Here is a 23,398-nt window from a genome sequence, read left to right on the forward strand (position 1 = left end):
GATGTTTGGGAAGTCATTGTTTAGTAGGTGTGAAAGCATCTTTGGAGGCTGAGAATTTACCTCTGGCCCTGAAATTGTGTCCTCTATAAGAGACTCTAATTGACCTCCTTGGGTAATACTGCTGTCTTTGCTTTGGATGGGAGGTGGAAACCTCTGTAGTTTGGGTTTTAAAACCTCCCCTAAATTGCGGTTTCCAAAAGGAACCCTGGAATGGTGTGGTATAAAGGGCTTGTAGGAAGTTGGCTCTGTATGTGCTATTTCAAAGTAAGGAATAGCATGCACAGAGTCCAAGGGTTCCCCTTAGAGGTAAAATAGTGGTAAAAATAGATAATACTAATACTCTATTTTGTGGTAGTGTGGTCGAGCAGTAGGCTTATCCAAGGAGTAGTGTTAAGCATTTGTTGTACATACACATAGACAATAAATGAGGTACACACACTCAGAGACAAATCCAGCCAATAGGTTTTTATATAGAAAAATATATTTTCTTAGTTTATTTTAAGAACCACAGGTTCAAATTCTACATGTGATATCTCATTCGAAAGGTATTGCAGGTAAGTACTTTAGGAACTTCCAATCATCAAAATTGCATGTATACTTTTCAAGTTATTGACAAATAGCTGTTTTAAAAGTGGACACTTAGTGCAATTTTCACAGTTCCTGGGGGAGATAAGTTTTTGTTAGTTTTACCAGGTAAGTAGGACACTTACAGGGTTCAGTTCTTGGTCCAAGGTAGCCCACCGTTGGGGGTCCAGAGCAACCCCAAAGTCACCACACCAGCAGCTCAGGGCCGGTCAGGTGCAGAGTTCAAAGTGGTGCCCAAAACACATAGGCTAGAATGGAGAGAAGGGGGTGCCCCGGTTCCGGTCTGCTTGCAGGTAAGTACCCGCGTCTTCGGAGGGCAGACCAGGGGGGTTTTGTAGGGCACCGGGGGGGACACAAGTCCACACAGAGATTTCACCCTCAGCCGCGCGGGGGCGGCCGGGTGCAGTGTAGAAACAAGCGTCGGGTTTTCAATGTTAGTCTATGAGAGATCTCGGGATCTCTTCAGCGCTGCAGGCAGGCAAGGGGGGGATTCCTCGGGGAAACCTCCACTTGGGCGAGGGAGAGGGACTCCTGGGGGTCACTCCTCCAGTGAAAGTCCGGTCCTTCAGGTCCTGGGGGCTGCGGGTGCAGGGTCTCTCCCAGGCCTCGGGACTTTAGGTTCAAAGAGTCGCGGACAGGGGAAGCCTCCGGATTCCCTCTGCAGGCGGTGCTGTGGGGGCTCAGGGGGGACAGGTTTTGGTACTCACAGTATCAGAGTAGTCCTGGGGTCCCTCCTGAGGTGTTGGATCGCCACCAGCCGAGTCGGGGTCGCCGGGTGCAGTGTGGCAAGTCTCACGCTTCTTGCGGGGAGCTTGCAGGGTTCTTTAAAGCTGCTGGAAACAAAGTTGCAGCTTTTCTTGGAGCAGGTCCGCTGTCCTCGGGAGTTTCTTGTCTTTTCGAAGCAGGGGCAGTCCTCAGAGGATGTCGAGGTCGCTGGTCCCTTTGGAAGGCGTCGCTGGAGCAGGATCTTTGGAAGGCAGGAGACAGGCCGGTGAGTTTCTGGAGCCAAGGCAGTTGTCGTCTTCTGGTCTTCCGCTGCAGGGGTTTTCAGCTGGGCAGTCCTTCTTCTTGTAGTTGCAGGAATCTAATTTTCTAGGGTTCAGGGTAGCCCTTAAATACTAAATTTAAGGGCGTGTTTAGGTCTGGGGGGTTAGTAGCCAATGGCTACTAGCCCTGAGGGTGGGTACACCCTCTTTGTGCCTCCTCCCAAGGGGAGGGGGTCACAATCCTAACCCTATTGGGGGAATCCTCCATCTGCAAGATGGAGGATTTCTAAAAGTCAGAGTCACCTCAGCTCAGGACACCTTAGGGGCTGTCCTGACTGGCCAGTGACTCCTCCTTGTTGCTTTCTTTGTTCCCTCCAGCCTTGCCGCCAAAAGTGGGGGCTGTGGCCGGAGGGGGCGGGCAACTCCACTAAGCTGGAGTGCCCTGCTGGGCTGTGACAAAGGGGTGAGCCTTTGAGGCTCACCGCCAGGTGTTACAGCTCCTGCCTGGGGGAGGTGTTAGCATCTCCACCCAGTGCAGGCTTTGTTACTGGCCTCAGAGTGACAAAGGCACTCTCCCCATGGGGCCAGCAACATGTCTCTGGTGTGGCAGGCTGCTGGAACTAGTCAGCCTACACAGACAGTCGGTTAAGTTTCAGGGGGCACCTCTAAGGTGCCCTCTGTGGTGTATTTTACAATAAAATGTACACTGGCATCAGTGTGCATTTATTGTGCTGAGAAGTTTGATACCAAACTTCCCAGTTTTCAGTGTAGCCATTATGGTGCTGTGGAGTTCGTGTTTGACAGACTCCCAGACCATATACTCTTATGGCTACCCTGCACTTACAATGTCTAAGGTTTTGTTTAGACACTGTAGGGGTACCATGCTCATGCACTGGTACCCTCACCTATGGTATAGTGCACCCTGCCTTAGGGCTGTAAGGCCTGCTAGAGGGGTGTCTTACCTATACTGCATAGGCAGTGAGAGGCTGGCATGGCACCCTGAGGGGAGTGCCATGTTGACTTACTCATTTTGTTCTCACTAGCACACACAGGCTTGTAAGCAGTGTGTCTGTGCTGAGTGAGGGGTCTCTAGGGTGGCATAAGACATGCTGCAGCCCTTAGAGACCTTCCTTGGCATCAGGGCCCTTGGTACTAGAAGTACCAGTTACAAGGGACTTATCTGAATGCCAGGGTGTGCCAATTGTGGATACAATGGTACTTTTTAGGTGAAGGAACACTGGTGCTGGGGCCTGGTTAGCAGGGTCCCAGCACTCTTCTCAGTCAAGTCAGCATCAGTATCAGGCAAAAAGTGGGGGGTAACTGCAACAGGGAGCCATTTCTTTACACAAGCCCCCCCCAGCCCACAGGCCAGGAGACTCAGCCCAAGCTGGGAGAGTCTTCCTAGTCTGTCAGGCGAGGAAGAGTAGGAGAAATAGGCTGGTTAGTTGCAGGGCCTACTCTGCCTTACATCCTTCTGTTCAGGTCATTCCCTTTGGGGAACTGACCTACTTCCACAGTGATAGGACCTAGTCTGAATTGCCTCTTGTCTGCCTCTTCAATGTCTCCACCCATTCTTTCTATTTTGGTCTTAGAGGTATCCACCTCTGCTAACCTTATCTTGGCCAGGGTTACCCCTAGCTTACCCAGAGAGGTTACCCAGAGCTGGAGTAACCCCACCATGACCAATAGGGTCAGGGGGCCTAACTTGCTATTTGGCATGGGGTCAGACCACCATGCTAAGGATAGTGCAGCCATAAAGGCTAACACCCAGCAGAGGCCACTGACAGCTGTCAGTGCCCAGAACCACACCTTTAGCTCTTCACCTAAAAGGGAAGGGGCTAAGTTACAGGCCTCTTTGGGTTCAGGTTGCCTGTCTGCTGTATTAGAGTGGGGGGTTACCACCTCTTGTAGTAAACACCCTTCTTCCACTCTTTCTTCTGTTAGCTGAGGAGCCACCCACTCAGGTTTAACAGTTGCCTGACTAGCCAGGACTTCTTGTGGGTCAGGTTGGACTTTATCGGGGCCATTTTTGGAGTTCTCCCCTACTGGAGCAGAATCTCCTTGGCTTGCTGTAACCTTGGCTAAAGGTTGTCCACCCTTCCTACTCTGTTTTCTTTTTTTCTTCTTCTGGGGCCTGCTTGCATTTACTGCAGAGGCAGGACTTCCAGAATCCTTGGGAGAGGACTGGCACTGGACCAGTTCCTCTCTTGGGCTCTGACTAACCTCTGGGTAGTCATTTCCAAGGAGACAATCAAGGGGGAGGTCTGTACTGACTACTACCCTTCTCCAGCTAAGAGTGCCACCCACTTCTATGGGTACTAAAGCCACAGGCCTCTTAGTGACCCTGTCTAGGCTAACTCTTACCCTGGCAGTCTCACCTGGGATGTACTGGTTTGAGAGCACCAGCCTGTCATGCACAATAGTGTGACTGGCACAAGTGTCTCTCAGGGCAGTGGTTGGGATTCCATTCACCAGTAGGTGGTGGAAGTGTCTACTTCCCTCTGGAATCTCCAACTCACCTGTTGGGCCCTGTTTCCAGTTGAAGGCTATGAAGACCTCCTCATCTGAGGAGTCATCTCCCATGGCTATACTGGTTACCCCTGGAATTTTGTTCTGGGGTTTGTTTTTGGGACAAGAAGTGTCCTTGGTGTGGTGCCCAGACTGTTTACAGTTGTGGCACCATGCCTTAGTGGCATCCCAGTTCTTACCCTGGTACCCACCTTTGTTTTGGGTTGTGTCTTGGGGCCCACCCACCTGTTCTGGTTTTTGGGGGCCTACAGAGGACTCTTTTTCTTTGTTTCTAGTGTCACCCACTTTCTCCTGGGGAGTTTTTGTAACCCCTTTCTTTTGGTCACCCCCAGTGGAAGTTTTGGTTACCCTAGTCTTGACCCAGTGGTCTGCCTTCTTTCCCAATTCTTGGGGAGAAATTGGACCTAGGTCTACCAGATACTGATGCAACTTTTCATTGAAGCAGTTACTTAAAATGTGTTCTTTCATAAACAAATTATAAAGCCCAACATAGTCACACACTTCATTTCCAGTTAACCAACCATCTAGTGTTTTTACTGAGTAGTCTACAAAATCAACCCAGGTCTGACTCGAGGATTTTTGAGCCCCCCTGAATCTAATTCTATACTCCTCAGTGGAGAATCCAAAGCCCTCAATCAGGGTACCCTTCATGAGGTCATAAGATTCTGCATCTTTTCCAGAGAGTGTGAGGAGTCTATCCCTACACTTTCCAGTGAACATTTCCCAAAGGAGAGCACCCCAGTGAGATCTGTTTACTTTTCTGGTTACACAAGCCCTCTCAAAAGCTGTGAACCATTTGGTGATGTCATCACCATCTTCATATTTTGTTACAATCCCTTTGGGGATTTTTAGGATGTCAGGAGAATCTCTGACCCTATTTAAGTTGCTGCCACCATCGATGGGACCTAGGCCCATCTCTTTTCTTTCCCTTTCTATGGCTAGGAGCTGCTTTTCCAAAGCCAATCTTTTGACCATCCTGGCTAACAGGGGGTCATCTTCACTGGAGTTATCCTCAGTGATTTCAGAGGTGTTGGTCTCTCCTGTGAGGGAACCAGCATCTCTGACTATTATTTTTGGAGTCAGGGTTTGAGGGACCCTGTTCTCCCTAGATAGGACTGGTAGGGGGGAATTTTCCTCCAAGTCACTATCCTCTTCCTCTGAGTTGCCACCCTCAGAGGGGTTGGCCTTTTCAAACTCTGCCAAAAGCTCCTGGAGCTGTATTTTGGTAGGTTTGGGGCCCATTGTTATTTTCTTTATTTTACAGAGTGACCTTAGCTCCCTCATCTTAAGATGGAGGTAAGGTGTGGTGTCGAGTTCCACCACAGTCACATCTGTGCTAGACATTTTGCTTCTAAAAGTTGGAATACTTTTTAAGAATCTACAACTGGTTCTAGAATCTAATTCAAACTTTTAACAAACTTTTAAACTCTAAAAAGGAATGCTAACAGGGACTAACACAAGGCCCTAGCAGGACTTTTAGAATTTAGAAAACTTTTCAAATTGCAAAAATCAATTTCTAATGACAATTTTGGAATTTGTCGTGTGATCAGGTATTGGCTGAGTAGTCCAGCAAATGCAAAGTCTTGTACCCCACCGCTGATCCACCAATGTAGGAAGTTGGCTCTGTATGTGCTATTTCAAAGTAAGGAATAGCATGCACAGAGTCCAAGGGTTCCCCTTAGAGGTAAAATAGTGGTAAAAATAGATAATACTAATGCTCTATTTTGTGGTAGTGTGGTCGAGCAGTAGGCTTATCCAAGGAGTAGTGTTAAGCATTTGTTGTACATACACATAGACAATAAATGAGGTACACACACTCAGAGACAAATCCAGCCAATAGGTTTTTATATAGAAAAATATCTTTTCTTAGTTTATTTTAAGAACCACAGGTTCAAATTCTACATGTGATATCTCATTCGAAAGGTATTGCAGGTAAGTACTTTAGGAACTTCCAATCATCAAAATTGCATGTATACTTTTCAAGTTATTGACAAATAGCTGTTTTAAAAGTGGACACTTAGTGCAATTTTCACAGTTCCTGGGGGAGATAAGTTTTTGTTAGTTTTACCAGGTAAGTAGGACACTTACAGGGTTCAGTTCTTGGTCCAAGGTAGCCCACCGTTGGGGGTCCAGAGCAACCCCAAAGTCACCACACCAGCAGCTCAGGGCCGGTCAGGTGCAGAGTTCAAAGTGGTGCCCAAAACACATAGGCTAGAATGGAGAGAAGGGGGTGCCCCGGTTCCGGTCTGCTTGCAGGTAAGTACCCGCGTCTTCGGAGGGCAGACCAGGGGGGTTTTGTAGGGCACCGGGGGGGACACAAGTCCACACAGAGATTTCACCCTCAGCCGCGCGGGGGCGGCCGGGTGCAGTGTAGAAACAAGCGTCGGGTTTTCAATGTTAGTCTATGAGAGATCTCGGGATCTCTTCAGCGCTGCAGGCAGGCAAGGGGGGGATTCCTCGGGGAAACCTCCACTTGGGCGAGGGAGAGGGACTCCTGGGGGTCACTCCTCCAGTGAAAGTCCGGTCCTTCAGGTCCTGGGGGCTGCGGGTGCAGGGTCTCTCCCAGGCGTCGGGACTTTAGGTTCAAAGAGTCGCGGTCAGGGGAAGCCTCGGGATTCCCTCTGCAGGCGGCGCTGTGGGGGCTCAGGGGGGACAGGTTTTGGTACTCACAGTATCAGAGTAGTCCTGGGGTCCCTCCTGAGGTGTTGGATCGCCACCAGCCGAGTCGGGGTCGCCGGGTGCAGTGTGGCAAGTCTCACGCTTCTTGCGGGGAGCTTGCAGGGTTCTTTAAAGCTGCTGGAAACAAAGTTGCAGCTTTTCTTGGAGCAGGTCCGCTGTCCTCGGGAGTTTCTTGTCTTTTCGAAGCAGGGGCAGTCCTCAGAGGATGTCGAGGTCGCTGGTCCCTTTGGAAGGCGTCGCTGGAGCAGGATCTTTGGAAGGCAGGAGACAGGCCGGTGAGTTTCTGGAGCCAAGGCAGTTGTCGTCTTCTGGTCTTCCGCTGCAGGGGTTTTCAGCTGGGCAGTCCTTCTTCTTGTAGTTGCAGGAATCTAATTTTCTAGGGTTCAGGGTAGCCCTTAAATACTAAATTTAAGGGCGTGTTTAGGTCTGGGGGGTTAGTAGCCAATGGCTACTAGCCCTGAGGGTGGGTACACCCTCTTTGTGCCTCCTCCCAAGGGGAGGGGGTCACAATCCTAACCCTATTGGGGGAATCCTCCATCTGCAAGATGGAGGATTTCTAAAAGTCAGAGTCACCTCAGCTCAGGACACCTTAGGGGCTGTCCTGACTGGCCAGTGACTCCTCCTTGTTGCTTTCTTTGTTCCCTCCAGCCTTGCCGCCAAAAGTGGGGGCCGTGGCCGGAGGGGGCGGGCAACTCCACTAAGCTGGAGTGCCCTGCTGGGCTGTGACAAAGGGGTGAGCCTTTGAGGCTCACCGCCAGGTGTTACAGCTCCTGCCTGGGGGAGGTGTTAGCATCTCCACCCAGTGCAGGCTTTGTTACTGGCCTCAGAGTGACAAAGGCACTCTCCCCATGGGGCCAGCAACATGTCTCTGGTGTGGCAGGCTGCTGGAACTAGTCAGCCTACACAGACAGTCGGTTAAGTTTCAGGGGGCACCTCTAAGGTGCCCTCTGTGGTGTATTTTACAATAAAATGTACACTGGCATCAGTGTGCATTTATTGTGCTGAGAAGTTTGATACCAAACTTCCCAGTTTTCAGTGTAGCCATTATGGTGCTGTGGAGTTCGTGTTTGACAGACTCCCAGACCATATACTCTTATGGCTACCCTGCACTTACAATGTCTAAGGTTTTGTTTAGACACTGTAGGGGTACCATGCTCATGCACTGGTACCCTCACCTATGGTATAGTGCACCCTGCCTTAGGGCTGTAAGGCCTGCTAGAGGGGTGTCTTACCTATACTGCATAGGCAGTGAGAGGCTGGCATGGCACCCTGAGGGGAGTGCCATGTTGACTTACTCATTTTGTTCTCACTAGCACACACAGGCTTGTAAGCAGTGTGTCTGTGCTGAGTGAGGGGTCTCTAGGGTGGCATAAGACATGCTGCAGCCCTTAGAGACCTTCCTTGGCATCAGGGCCCTTGGTACTAGAAGTACCAGTTACAAGGGACTTATCTGAATGCCAGGGTGTGCCAATTGTGGATACAATGGTACTTTTTAGGTGAAGGAACACTGGTGCTGGGGCCTGGTTAGCAGGGTCCCAGCACTCTTCTCAGTCAAGTCAGCATCAGTATCAGGCAAAAAGTGGGGGGTAACTGCAACAGGGAGCCATTTCTTTACAGGGCTCCCATGGCTTTTGCTGTGTCTGAGTCTTTTTTGAGTTTTTCTATGGTTGTGTCCACCTCTGGTCCAAAAAGTTGCTGTTAAACTGCATATTGAGGACCGCCTGTGATGCTGGTATTGATTCCTCTAGCTGCAGTGTCAGCTGCATCTAGAGCAGACCTAATTTGGTTATTTGTGATGGCCTGACCTTCTTCCACAATTTGCTGCGCCCGCTTTTGGTGTTCTTTGGGTATGTATTGCAAGAATTCTTGCAACTCATCCCAATGTGCCCTGTCATATCTTGCTAACAAGGCCTGGGAATTGGCACTACGCCATTGGTTGGCTGCTTGTGTTGCCACCCTTTTCCCAGCCGCATCAAATTTACGTTTTTCTTTGTCGGGGGTGGGGTGTTCCCCAGAAGACTGACTATTGGCACTCTTCCTGGCTGCACTAACCACAATAGAATCTGGTGATGTAAATTGGGTCTGTTGGTGCAGGCATATATTTTTTGTCAATCCTCAGTGTTAGAACCCTAGCTTTAACTGGTTCTTTGGTTATTTCTTTGAATATGCATGCCAGGAAGCATTGGTAAACACTGGTATTGCTTGTGAGTTGTGGATAGGGTATTGAAAAGGAAATCCTCCTCTAAAGGTTCTGCATGCATTTGTACTCCATAGTATGCAACTGCCCTGGATATAACTTGGTTATATACTGTACTATCCTCTGGTGGAGATGGTCTGGTAGGATAGGGATAGGGATCGTTAGATGGGATAGGATCCCAATCATACATTTCCCATGGGTCTACAGTGTAACTGGAATCACCCCTTTCTTCTTCTTGTGAGGAAGAATGAGAGTGTGATGGTCAAGGTGGTGGTGGTTGTGATGAAAAAGAAAAATGCGGTGAATGTGGTGGAAAAAGCTAAAGAAGTTTCGGCTTTTCCTTCTGCTTGTAATTTTTTGCCGGTGGTGGGGCAGTATCAAGAGTGTCCTGAAATGCTAGCTTCCTTTTAGTCTATGGAGGTGGAGAAGTATTAATTTTTCCAGTCTCTTTTTAGATTTGGATTCTCCTTTGCTTGATGTCCATAACCTTCAAAATGGATTGAATGTCCGATTCCTCCATTTGATTTTCAGAGGTATGTTTTGTGCCCTTGGAGGAATATTCTGTAAATGTTTTGGGCACATGCCTTATTCGAGCTGAAAGCCCTGTCTCCTCTGTGTACAATGCTTTTTTCAGCTCCGAAGTTGGACCGAGATGTCTCGGGTCCAAAGCTGTTAGCTGAGGTTTCGGCTTTGAAGCAGAGCGTACTCTTTTCGGATCCAATGATGTTGGGCATCGACTCGGTTCGGAGGTGAAGGCTTGTATTTTTCGTCTCGACCCCGAAACAGGCGTGGTAACCTGTTGGAGTGTTTAGGCCTTTTTCGGCGCTCAACCCACGGGTCAGTTGACGATTAATTTCTTTCAAGTGGAATCATGGCTTGACAGCAGTAATGCACCCAAGACCTTGCCTGATTTCTTAAAAGCTGGTGCTGGGGCAGGTGTACTCACGTACTGCGCCGCTGCTGTTGGCTGGCTGTCGTCATCTGAACCCTGCTCAGAATCGGAGTATGGGATCAAAACTGCTGTTTGTGCCTTCGGGTGTCAGTGGTGGACTCTGCGAGTTTGGATGCCATCTATAGTGTTCTTGCCCTTCGATCACGTAACGTTTTGTTCGATCGAAAAGACTGACACGCCTCACAGGTTTCTTCTCGATGTTCCGGAGAAAGACAGAGATTACAGACCTAGTGCTGGTCGGTATATGTAAATTTGGTGTGGCACAGAGAGCAGAATCGGAATGGAGTCCGGTCCATTAGTCTGTGACGCAGAAGGGCCAACCATGCCCAAAGAGTGCGCGATCGCCTGAAAGGGTGTTCCCTTGATCCCGAGGATACTATCGGATCGAGTGCAGAAAGAAACCGCGTTCGAAACAATACCGACGGTATGAGAAGAATTTGAGAGATTAAAGAATTTCCAAAACGAAAGTCCTGGAGCAAGAGGGAACATGCCTGAACCCGACATCCGAAAGAAAACAAAGGAGTCAATGCCAATGCGCACTGTCACCGAGAGGAGGAGTCACTCGATCCCGTGACACGAAAAAAAAAAAGACTTCTTCAAAGAAAAACAACTCCGAGCCCAACACTAGATGGCAAGATTTGCACAGCATGTCTATCTGCATGTCTATCTGCATCTAACATGCCATCGAACGTGTGTGTGTGTAGTTATATATATATATATATATATATATATATATATATATATAATTGTTTAATGTTAGTTGATGCAGTAGAAAGACTGCTGTTTAATGTTGTTGTACTAAGGGTTCCCAGCCTGATAACAGAGGCTAAACAGTCATGTCAATCTGTGAAAGGTACGAATACTGGAGAACTATAATTTCAGGTGATTAAACTTTCTTCTTCTCCAGAGGGATCTTTATTAAAGTCCTAAGGAAGCCTTGCTCCTCACTTTTGGAAAGAATGAGGACGTTTTTGCATATTCGACAATGTCTCTATTTTACTTAACTGCCACTGAAAAAGCATGATGGTATACTAGTTGATGTATACACCTCTCTTGCTTCCATTTTTTTTTTTATTCAAAAACGTCTGTGAAAGATATTTCCTGCTGGTCACGTGTCTCAATCTAGAGATCTTTAAATCAAAATTGGCTTCATTTTTTAGAACAGATTAACCTGCAGACTCAAAATTGAGATATATTTTCATTTAGATAAATTGGCTTTTCTAAAGAAAGGTGTTATACATTTTGAAAGAACTGGGATCCCGTATGTGTGCTGGACTATTCACTGTCTTCGATTTTAAATATTATCCTGAAGGTAAACTGAGATTAAAGATTAGTTGCCGTTCTGTTAACTTGTTCAGATGCTCTTTATCACTCTAGTTTATAGCCCACATGGCACACGAAGGGTTACACACATCTGGAAAGCTTGAGAAGAAATGGGGAAGTTACTGTCCCCTAACCCCCTCTAGCTCTGTGCTTGATTACTTCCTCAATTGCCCAAGAATATCCTAGTGTCTGGTCATTGTAGTTTAACAGTTTTTAACATAGATTATTCCAGTGAGGATTATATATTCAGATGAAGTTGTAATGAATAAAACAGTTGGTGCTCAACTGCAAATAAAAGACATTTGCTTATCTTGTTAGGTTTGTGCTTTGACGTTCCTAGATAAATAAATTATAAAGTAGGGCTGCTACTTCAGCAAGATGCAGTCTTTACAGTAAACTGAAAAATAAGGTAACTATTGGTATTTTGATTGTTTTAGGAATTCGAAAGTGTGTTTTGTGGGAAAACAGGCAGACGATTAAAACTTTCTCGATCAGAATCAACAGCTACCTGTCCAGTGCAAGAAAATATGCAGAGCAGCTCAGCAACAGAGATTAAGTAATTTGAGATCACGTTTAAGTCTTCTTGGAAACAACTGTACATCACATTAGAATATTTTGCTTTTGTTACCAGAGGACGTTGGACTTTGCATGCACACAAAATTAATATAAATGATAGTAATTAAGTCACTTGATGATATCGCTGTCACTTGCACATTTTGTACAAGAAAAAGACCAGTGAATAATCAGAAAAATCAGTCTTTCTACTGAACTCAGAAATAATTGAAACTGCTACCTAAATATTTATTTATATCCTCTGGATCTTGAGGAGCCAGTGCACCCAATTAGATCAGCAAGTGTCCCATTTGCTATTGCATTTCCATCAGGTTTCTAATATTATATAATTTGTTAATATTTATAAACTACACAACACATAGATAAATATTTAAGCATCCAAAAATCTATATAATTTTTATTACATATGCATATATGTTCTTAAGATCTGAGTTTCTAATTGTGCACAACAGCATCACAGCATTTGTTTTTGGATGTAGATTCGATAGTCACTATAATTTAAGGCTCAAATGCAGGAGATGTGTGGAAATCTAAAATCTGAAACATGCAATGTTGTTCTCATCAATTTTAAAATGCCTTGCTATTTCAAATAAACTATTTCCCTGCCAATTGTGCATGCTGAATTAGTGCAGGCACAGCATAAGTAACAATCATTTTTGATGCACGCTGCATATTTTCATATATGAAAGTTATGCTGTTACTTGTTAACAAACTTCGATGTCTGGGACATAAAGGTTTTTTGAGTATTGAAAGTGGCTTTATTCATTTCTTACAACAGATGATGCTAATAAGTTTATTGTACATATAATGTCACCCAAAAATAAATACTATTTTTAAATCACGGATATTCACAAGTTTTGATCAATTTATTTTCCACAATACAAAAGTAAAGAATTTCCTAGGGCATGGTAGATTACCATAGAATGTCTTGATGTGCATGCCTGATATTGAGATGTCACCAAAGGTTTTTTGTTTTTAAAAAAAGCCCTTAGAAAACCCTGCTTCTTATAAATTACATGACGATCTTTAGACTGATGCCAAACAGGATCTCGCCTTTACTTCTTGGATATTGAAATAACGTATGTGGCTTTCAGAAAGTGTTTGTAACAGTCTAATTCACATTTCTGCACAATGTTGTAAAAACATAGTTTTTTGTAACATGATCATATTCAAAATGTCCCCATCGAATTTTATTTATATATACATATTGCATGTCTTGAGAAGTTTGTTTGCAAGATGTTTAACATTTGCAAGATATGGGAAACACTTAATGTTCAGTCTGCAAATTGTCTGAAACCATGAGTAATGGGCACCAATATAAAATCAATGGAGAGCAAATGGAGGCGCCTTCCTGGGTTTCTTCATCAGTGGGCGCAAAAATGAATTCAATTGTTATGTTTTGTTTTAGAGAACTTAAACTTCTTTTAAGCATCTTATGTTGTGGCAAATTGCATTCATCTGATGTTTTCCTGTTTCATCGAACTGAATAACTCTTAAAGGTCCCATTGCACATTTTAAAGTACAATTGAAGGAAAATGTGTCCGTGTATCTCAAGAAGGATTCGATTTCATTAAGTTCGACGTTTAGTTCAATATTCAGTCACTCTCTTTTTCTCTGTTAGTTCCGCATTAGGATTTTTTAGGACTCCCAGATTTTACTGCTGCAACAGCCCCCTGGCATGCTGATGTGTCACAAATTCCTGGAGTCCCTTGAGCACCGACAGCACCGGGTGTACCAGGATCACCTGGGAACCCAGGCTCGCCATGAGCTCCATCACGACCATCCCTGCTAGTTCCAGGAACGCCTTGCAGTCCTTAAAAGAAAGAATATTATATGGTGATTCTTTGAACTAGAAACTCTTATAATGTACTCTTATATTATATATACCAAGCAACACATAATGATAACCCCTAAATTATTGGTGAGAGCCATAATGTTTAAGCAGCCTTATGATTGCATAGTTGTTCATAGTTAAGCGATGTCTGGTGGTTAAAGCCAAAGATTCATAGTAAATGTTCTTCATCAAAGTGTCTATCTATGAGAAAAAAAACTCCACCATCCCTATTTGGCTAAAAGTAATTTAACGATAGTTTGTGATTTCTTTTGAGCAGAAAGCCATGTATTATTTCCGTTTTACAATGCTGGGTAAGATGTTTGAATCTGTAAAATACAAATGATAACTTTAATAGTTGCCAACTAATTAAAAGTGAATTCTTTTATTTTCAGTTGTGCATTTGGGTTATTAATAAATAAGCTTCCTAACAGCGGTTCCACGAAATCATAAATCTGTAAAAACCAAAGGGAGGGCAAGAGAGTGAGATCAAGAGAGATAGAGACTAGCAGAGAGGGAATGTGTGTGTTTTTACAGTGAAACTGGAAAAGTTCTACACCATGCTTGTCTAATGTGTTAGATAAAGACCAGACAAGGGTCTGACCGAGAGCTCTAGCGACGTAGACCAACCAGCCACAGTATAGAAGAGGTTCAGCTCCTGTCCTTAACACTCCAGAGTTTTTTTTTTTATCTTCAAAACCCTTTTTATCATCCCATACACCTTGGACCTTAATGAGATGAAGGGGAGGATTCAGTTTACTGGAACCTATCTATTAAACCCTGCCTCATTTTCTTGAGTTAGGAGATCTACATCAAAATGTATTGGGTAGAGGGAGCTGGAGGGACCTGCCACCATCTCCAGTATTGTCTGTTGTGCACACTGCTCTTCCTCCTATACACTCTCCTAGCTTCATATTTGCTCTCAGTGGTTTTTAGCACAACACTTCCCCTTCATTGAATCATAATCCATTTTCTTTGTACTACTATCTGGGCCTTGAAATCTTACTTTGTTCCTTTTTTCTGTAATCTCGAAGTTTTAATTTTACCACCTTCTCGTTTTTGTCCATTATCCTCCAGGGTCCATGGTCTGAAACTGCTCTGAAGTGGTCAAAATGCAATGCAGACAGGCCTTGTAAAACACCATAAATATATAAATCATCTTAATGACAGTGTTTTAAAGTGTACTTAATAGTGTGTAATTCCTGTATTACTGTCTGTTTCAATATTTGGCCCTCTTTCTCAGTTTTTTTTCTCTCCCTCTAAGGGCAGTCTGTCCCTGATCCTGCCTCTATGTCCTGCCCGTCTGTTTGTTTCCCAATTAATCTATTTCTCTCGCTTGCTTTCCCACCATAGGCTTGCCTTCGATATTTATGAACACCTGTGTGCAGAATTCCGAACACGTTTCCATATATAAAACTTTTTTGTTAGAGGAAATGTGTCAATACAACCCAACTGTTTCACTCTTTCTCTCATAGGGGATTTCCATGTATAGTCATAAGCATTGAATAGTTCCGCCCACCTGCGGGGACCCTGGAGCACTTTTTCCAATATGTCTTCTCAAGTGTTGATGTTCCCCTTTCTTCAGGAAGGCCTGCATAGTCACTTAAGAATGTCATTATGCAGCCTAAAGGATTAGGCTACAGTGGCCAAAGTTCATCATCTTGTTGATACAAAAGGAAAATAGACCAAAGAGACATGCAGTCAAATGCATGAATATTTAGTAAAATAACAGAACAAATCTTCCACAAACCCTTTTGTAACCTAAGATGAGGGTGAAGGAGTGTAGGGCACTGTTGCCCATAGGCTGCCATTATAAAGGAAGAAAAAGTAGACTGTCTTTAAGAATACCTGGACCTCCAGTATCCCATCATGCCTAGTGAGAGGCAGTTACCTCAGTTCTTTTTTTCGGCTCCTGCTGACAGGACCCTGGAGCATTGAGCTAAAGTTTTTGTCTTTTTCTGAGAGGAATTAAGGCATTTTTCCTTGGAAAAAATGCCTTCTCTTTTTGACAAATGCCCACACTGAGGCAGAAAAAAGGCCAAAACAGGCTCCCATGGGGTCTGTATCAACTGCCTGTCTTCTTCACATCTTCCTAGAACATCTGTAAGACATTTTCAAGGAGCACCCTGTGTGACAAGGAGAAGATTCGCCTTCAAGGGAGAGCAGAGACGACATCAGCAAAATAAACTAGTGGGACCTCTGAGCGAGGGGAAGGTCAGTCTTCCACCAGAGATTTACCATCAGCCTCCAGTGGACGTGGAAGGTCTGAGAGGTGTTTTTCTGGAAGAAAATGCTTTCAGTCCCGTTCGACGTCAAGGAGATTGAAGTCGAGAGGAGGTACGGCACGGACATGTTCACCGTCCGAGACTGGCCGGACGTCAAGACCCCACACGACGTCGAGAAGGTCTGCTCATCAGCGTATGCCATTGAGGAGTGCATGGAGATCGATGGACTCGCCACTGTGGCGAAGGAAATGGCAATGTGACAGCTCGCCGTCGAGGAGCCAATCAGCATCAATGGCTAAACTTCGGCGAGAGAGATCGATGTTGAAAAAATCTTCAAAACGAAGAAGGATTTATTCTTCGGAATTGCAGCAATCCAGAGATGTTTCTCCTTCACCGGTGCTTCTCTTCTTATCTCCTTCTCCTCCTCCGGCCACCACTTCCCCCACAAGCTGCAACACCTCCTTCTCAGCCTCCACCTCAAGGTCTACCTCCGGTTCTACCAACTTCTGCAGTCCTTCTGGCACCTGTGCCTCCACTTCCTCCAGTGGCATATGTGCCTAGCACCGATCCAGCTCCCAGACAAAACATGAGATCGCGTCACCATTTCCGGCATGGCCATCACCCATCTGGCCGCTCATCAACAAGATGAAGACACTCCCGTCACAGATCGCTGTAGGAAAGTGCCCTCGTTTTTGTCATGGTTCCCCCCACTTTTTGCCTGCTGTCAGTGTGTTTTGACTGTGTTCACAGGGGTCCTGCCAACCAGGACCCCAGTGACTGTGCCCTCTCCCTCTAAATTTGGTTGCTTAGGACTTAGTACACCCCACAATTGGCATATTGGTGCCCCTGGAAGTCCCTAATATATGGTAGCATGTTGTGCTACCCATGGGAGCCCATGCAAAATGTGTCTGCAGGCCTGCCATTGCAGCCTGCGTGAAAAGGTGCATGCACCCTTTCACTACAGGTCCCTGCACTAGGTCACTGTAAGTCACCCCTACGGCAGGCCCTCCTAGCCCAGAGGGCAGGGTGAGGGTACCGTGTGTGAAGGCACCCCTGCACGAGCAGAGGTGCCCCTACGAACTCAGCTCCATTACACGGCCATTTTACCCATGTACTGGACACCGGTCACTACCTCTGTCTAGCTACATAATAGTACCGTAGAACCTGGGCATGTTTGGTATCAAATATGTCAGAATCGTTCCCCAGTACTATTGGTTTTATGATTCCATGCATTCTGAGGGCTCCTTAGAACACCCCCAGCATTGCTCCTGTTAGTCATCTGGGGTTTTCCGGGTAGCCCATGCTGCTGCCACCCCTCAGACAGGTTTCTGCCCTCCTACTGCTTGACCAGCTCAGGCAGAGGAAGGCAGAAGAAAGGATTTCCTGTGGGAGAGGAAGGTAACACCATCTCCCTTGGAAATAGGTGTTACATGGCTTGGGAGGGATAGACTCCCCAAGCCATCAGTATGCCCTGAAGGGCACTTTTGATGCCCTGCTTGCATAAATCGGTTTGTAACAGTCCAGGGACCCCCCCAGTCCCTGCTATGGCTCCTCCAGGTGGCCCCTTGATTCTGCCATCTTGAATCCAAGGTGGGCGGAGGCCCCTGGGAGCATCTGAGTGGCCAGATCAGGTAGGTAAGGTCACAGCCCTCTCCGGATAGGTAGTCACCCTGCTAGGTGATCAATCCCCCTTCTTGGGCTATTTAGGGGCTCTCTCTTGGGTGGGTCTTCTGATTTGGCATTCAAGATTCCAGCAGGACTCCTTTGCATCATTTACTTCATCTTCTGGCCACTTGTAGGACTTCATCCTTCATTTTGCGAACCACCTCCCGAGAGACCAGAGGGGGGATTTTTTGGAGATCGTCCAAGAAGGTGTGATGGTCTCTAATCAAATCATTAGTGCAGCAGCAGATTCATCCTTGCTCTCCACATATGCTTACTGCCACGGAGTGACCTTGAGAAGACATGCTTGGCTCCAGCTAACCTCACTAAAACTAGACACTCAGCAACGTATTCGGAACTTGCCATTTTTGGGATCCACACTGTTCGGCTCTCATGCTGATGATGAAATGCCAAGGATGAAGACTGAGGTAGACACTTTGAAATCCATAGGATTTTCCTGGAGGTAGAACGTAAATATTCCCTTTGTGTTTTTAACAAAGAAGAGATTTTTCTACTTTCCGTCACTCTTTTGCTTGAAAGCGTTCATGGATGAGTGAACACACACTTTATGGGATGTGTATTTCGAATTCCTTCACAGTGGTGCAATATAGGAGACAGCAGGCGAGAGAGAGAGAGCTCACTTGCAGACTTTTTCTGAAGAAAAGGAAAGTTACATTTACTCCTGGGTCTGGAACAAAAAGAGTGGGGATAATTTCTCCATTTTAACACTTGGACTCAGTCTGACCGTCACCAAGGGACACCATTGCTATTATTCCTGTGTTAATTCTACACCAACATATTACATTGAGACATTTGGGGTCATATTTACAAAAAAGTGGTGCATCGATCCCAATGCGCCACTTTTTATGCGTCACCCCTAAACTAACAACACCATGGTTATGCTGTATTTACAATACGGTGCACAATGGCGGTGGTTAGGACAATAGCGTCAACATTTTTACGCTATTGTGGTGCTTTGCTGCACTAGCGTAATTTTTTTTTTTACCCTAATGCAGCAAAGCACAGGGAAGCCCATTGATTCAAATGGGTGCATCAGTTTAACGCCTGCTCTGAGCAGGTGTTAAAAAGTATGGTAAAAATGGCAGTGAAATGTGGTAAATTTCACTGCGCCATTTTCTCGGGCCTCTCTGCTTCAGAACGCCCCCTTGCATACATTATACTATGCGCAGGCAAAATGTGGCGCAAGGGTTTACAATGTGGTGCAATGCAAGCATTGCACCACTTTGTAAATCTGGCGCGGAAGAAAGGCCACCTTAGCGTAAAACAAAATTATGCTAGGGCAGCGCAAGATATTGCTGGTGCGTCACTTTTTTCCCTATATAAAAACTGACGCACTAGCAGTGCAAGGGGCTTGTACATAAGCCCTTTAATTTCAAGAGCTTTAATAGTGACCTATTGGACTTTGAGGGATCTACTGATAATTGAGTGTACTCTGATATTGAGAGCTTTGTCATTGATTAGGCTTTGCTTTTGGGAGCTGGCTGTTAAGACTTAGCATCAAGTCTTGATTTGCGTAAAAAATGCCTTCACATTTTGACAAATGATTTTGGAAAGTTCCGGGAGTAGGAACAAGAAAAGGAAATGTGTTTCTACCCCAGCTAACTACTTTACAGCTGCATCTGACCAACTTCTGCATCCTCATCAGGATGACCCTTTTCCAGTTCCTCACCATCAGCAGCCAATAGTGTTAACTCAGTGACTACCCGCACCCACATTAATGTTGCCACAACAAGAGTCCTTCAGCCTTGGATCTTTCATAGATTCACATGCTTTAGCGGTAGGAAGCACGCTCTGTATATACTATATCTAAATGAGATATATGCCCTCATTTTGACCCTGGCGGTCTTTTGACCGCCAGGGTAAATGTGGCAGTTCCACCGCCAACAGGCTGGCGGTGCAGACTGCCACATTATGAGTGTGACGGGTTGGCCTCTGTCAACCCGCTACATCTCCACTCATACCGCCATGGCGGTCGGAACCGCTAGGCTGGAGATGATCATCTCTGATCCGGTGGTCCACAGAAGACCGCCGGCGGTATTAGGAGCCGCCTTTCCGACCATGGTTTCTGCAGCGGTAGCACCACCACGATAACTAATCCCCCTTCAGCCACAGCGCCCCCCTCCACCTCCCCGCATACATGCACACAGGCACCACGCGTACACACATTCACCTACACTTACATACATTCACTCACACGCATCCATATACGCATTCACTTCAACATTCATACACACATTCACTCACGCATACAAACATGCATACACACATTCATGCACACATGCAGACACCACACTCTCACACATGCACACACAACACCCCCCACCCTCCCCCTGCCGGACGATCAGCTTACCGGTTCCGGGGAGAAGGTCATCCGTCAGGGAACGGGAAGGGTCGCTTCCACCTCTGGCAGCGCCCCGCCAGCAGGACACTGCCAGGCCGTATTATTGCCCATAATATGGCTGGTGGAGTCCTATTGGCTCGGCAGGGCCAGTGGTGGAACCGCCAGAGCACCTCCGCCCGCCAGCACGACTACTGCTAGATTTCCACCCAGAGTGTGGCAGAAATCTGGCAGTACCCGTGATATGGTGGGCGGAAGGCCGCCAGCACTAGCAGTCTTCTGGCGCCTGCGGCCTTAGCCGTCTTCTGTAAAGACCGCAAAAGTAAAAATGAGGGCCATAGTGTGCACAAAGTCCAGGAGTTCCCCAGAGGCTTAACAGAGGTAAAGTAGACAATACTAATGCTCTCTTTTGTAGGTAGTGTGGTCGAGCAGTTAGGCTTATCAGAGGGTGGTGCAAAGCATTTGTTGTACACACGCAGTCAAGAAATGAGGCACACACTCAATGACTAACTCCAGGCCAGTTGTTTTATATATCAAAAATATATTTTGTTACTTTATTACTAGAACCAAAAGAATTTTGTTGCAGGTAAGTACTGTTGTAAGTAGGTATCAAGCATATGTATCAAATGCACTTTGTTTGGTTTTAGTAAATAAAACAGTTTACAACTAAGAAGCAATTTTCTATTTCAAAACTTGACACATAGTGCAATTTTTCATAGGAATCAAGAGTCCTGGGGGGAGGGGGGAAGTGTTAGCACAGAAAACAGGTAAGTACACGACTTACAATTCCAGTCTTCGGGATTTAGGATGCCTACAGTTCAAAGTTTAGACTGACCCCAAAGGTGCACCACCACCAACACAAGGCTTGCTAGGTGCAGAGGTCAAATTTGGCATTGGGTTTGCAATGGAATCCTATGAGGACTGGGGGTGCCTGGAAATGATCTGCTTGCCACACCTGCTGCCCACCTGCGACTTCAGAGAGCAGACCTGGGGGTTCAGGTGATCACAGAGGGGTGGGGGGCACAGGTAGGCACCAATTGCACACCCTCAGCTGCACAGGGGCAGCCAGGTGCAGGGTGCAAACACAAGGCTGGGTGCGCCCAATTCTTTTCAATAGGGGGATCCCGGGGCTCACAGAAGATGCTGCAGGCTGGGTCCAGGGGGTCAGTTCCAGAAAACCACAGTCCCTGGAGTTCTTGGTCCTCTGCTCAACAGGCAGTTCTCTGCAGGTTTGGAGAGGTTGCTGGTCCTGCAGGATGCGTCGCCTTGCTGAAGCAGGGTATTCGAAGCTGCAGACAGGCAAGTAGGGCTGGGGACAAGTCAGTTGTCATCTGGAGTCTTCACTACTGGGGCCGGTTTAGCAGTTCTTCTTTTTGATGTTGCAAGGAATCTGGTGAGCTAGGTTCAGGAATGCCCTTAAATCCTAGATTTAAGGGCGTTACAGGGATCAGAGGGCAGTAACCAATGGCTACTGTCCCTGAGGGTGGCTATACCCTTCCTGTGCCTACTTCCTTTGGGAATGGGACACATTCCTAACCCTATTGGCCCCTGTCCTCCAAACCAATATGGAGGATTCTGCAGGGAGGGGGGTCAATTCAGCTCTGGACACATTAGGGGTGGTCCTAGCTGGAGTTGTAACTCCTCCCTGTTTTTCCTAATTTTCACGCTGGACTTGCCACCAAAAGTGGGGCTTCGTCCATGGGGGAGGGGGCGGGCATCTCCACGAGCTGGGGTGCCCTTGGGCACTGTAGCAGGAGGCCTGAGCCTTTGAGGCTCACCACAACGTGTTGCGGTTCCTGCAGGTGGGATGTGTGAAGCACTTCCACCCAGAGTAGGCTTTGTTTATGACTCTAGAGAGCACAAAGGCTCTCTCCCCATGAAGTCAGAAACTTGTCTTTTAGTGGCAAGCTGGCATAGACTGGTCAGCCTTTCACTAAAGGGTTAAGTAAAATACTGGGGCATCTTTAAGATGCCCTCAGTGTGCATTGTGCAATACATCCATCACTGGTATCAGTGTGGGTTTATTGTGCTGAGAAGATTGATACCAAACTTCCCAGCCTTCAGTGAAGCCATCATGGAGCTGTGGGGTTCGTAATGACAAACTCACAGCCCATGTACTTAATATGGCCAAACTGCACTTACAATGTCTAAGAATTGACTTAGACACTGTAGGGGCATATTGCTCATGCGGCTATGCCCTTACCTGTGGTAGAGTGCACCCTGCCTTGGGGCTGTCTGCCTGCTAACGGTTGACTTACCTATGCCACAGGCAGTGGTTGGTGGGAATGGTATGCTGAGAGGGATGCCATGTCGACTTTACCTTTTTCTCCCCACCGGCACACAAAATCTACAGTGGCAGTGTGCATGTGCTTGGGTCCGTTAGGGTGGGACAATACATGCTGCATCCCTAAGCGACTCTCCCTGGTCACAGGGCTCTTGGTACTACTGGGACCTTTTACAAGGGACTTAACTGTGTGCCAGGAGTGTGCTAATTGTGGGAACAATGGTACAGTTAAGAGAAAGAACACTGGTGCTGGGGCCTGGTTAGCAAGGATCCCAGCGCACTCGCAGTCAAGTCAGCATCAATATCAGACAAAAGTGTGGGGGGGTTAGCTAACCATGCCAACAGGGGAGCTTTCCTACACAACCCCACTCCCAAATGAAAGAGGATGAGACTAACGTTTCCTAGGAGAGCCTTCATTGTCTTAAATAGAAGGCTATGAAAAGTCCATCTGCATTGGCATGGGCAGTCCCTGGTCTATGTTCCACTGAAAACTCAATTCACTGTAGGGAGATGGACCACCTCAAAAGTTTAGGTTTCTCACCTTTCATTTGTGTTAGCCATCTCAGAGATCTGTGGTCAGTCTACACAATGAAGTGAGTACCTAACAAATATGGTCTTGACTTTTTCAGGGACCAAACCACAGCAAATGCCTCCCTCTTAATGGCACTCCAATGCTGCTCCCTGGAGAGTAACCTCCTGTTAATGAAAGCAACAGGCTGGTCATGACTATCATCAATGGACTGAGACAGGACTGTTCCTATCCCATGTTCAGAGGCATCTGTCTGCACAATTAACTGCTTAGAGTAGTCTGGAGCCTTGAGAACTGGTGCTGAGCACGTTGCCTCCTTCAGGGTGTCAAAAGCCTTTTGACAGTCAAGAGTCCAGTTTACCATTTTGGGCATCTTTTTGAGGTCAGTTCTGTGAGGTGGGGCACAATGAACCCATACCCCTTCACAAACCTCCTGTAATAATCAGTCAAGCCAAGGAATGCCCTGACTTGAGTCTGGATTTTTGGAGCTTCCCGGTCCAGAATTGTCTATCTTGGGCTTTAAAGGTTGCACTTGGCCTCCACCTACAAGGTGGCCCAAGTATCCAACACTGTCCTGCCCTGTCTGGCAATTTGATGCCTTGATAGTGAGGCCTGCTGATTGCAGAGCCTTTGCAAGACCTCCCCCAGGTGGATCCAGGTGATCCTGCCAGGAGGAGCTTAAGA

The 23,398-nt window shown here is 46.5% G+C and overlaps 2 protein-coding genes across 4 annotated transcripts in view; one reads left to right on the forward strand and one right to left on the reverse strand.

Annotated features, from left to right (window-relative positions):
- Positions 1–12,669, forward strand: part of TCFL5 (transcription factor like 5) — a 480,737-nt gene extending 468,068 nt beyond the window's left edge. Inside the window, exon 6 of one of the 2 annotated variants that reach the window (XM_069243180.1) lies at positions 11,689–12,669. In XM_069243180.1, the coding sequence (XP_069099281.1) occupies positions 11,689–11,811 (123 nt within the window). In that variant the 3' untranslated portion in view covers positions 11,812–12,669. The remainder of the gene's footprint in view (positions 1–11,688) is intronic. The other variant, XM_069243179.1, reaches the window with a different exon arrangement.
- The window catches only part of COL9A3 (collagen type IX alpha 3 chain), a 204,525-nt gene continuing 193,685 nt past the window's right edge, over positions 12,559–23,398 (reverse strand). Inside the window, exon 32 of one of the 2 annotated variants that reach the window (XM_069243177.1) lies at positions 12,559–13,637. In XM_069243177.1, coding sequence (XP_069099278.1) covers positions 13,453–13,637 — 185 coding nt within the window. In that variant the 3' untranslated portion in view covers positions 12,559–13,452. The remainder of the gene's footprint in view (positions 13,638–23,398) is intronic. The other variant, XM_069243178.1, reaches the window with a different exon arrangement.

The sequence above is a fragment of the Pleurodeles waltl genome, chromosome 7, assembly GCF_031143425.1.
Source record: "Pleurodeles waltl isolate 20211129_DDA chromosome 7, aPleWal1.hap1.20221129, whole genome shotgun sequence".
NCBI lineage: Eukaryota > Metazoa > Chordata > Amphibia > Caudata > Salamandridae > Pleurodeles > Pleurodeles waltl.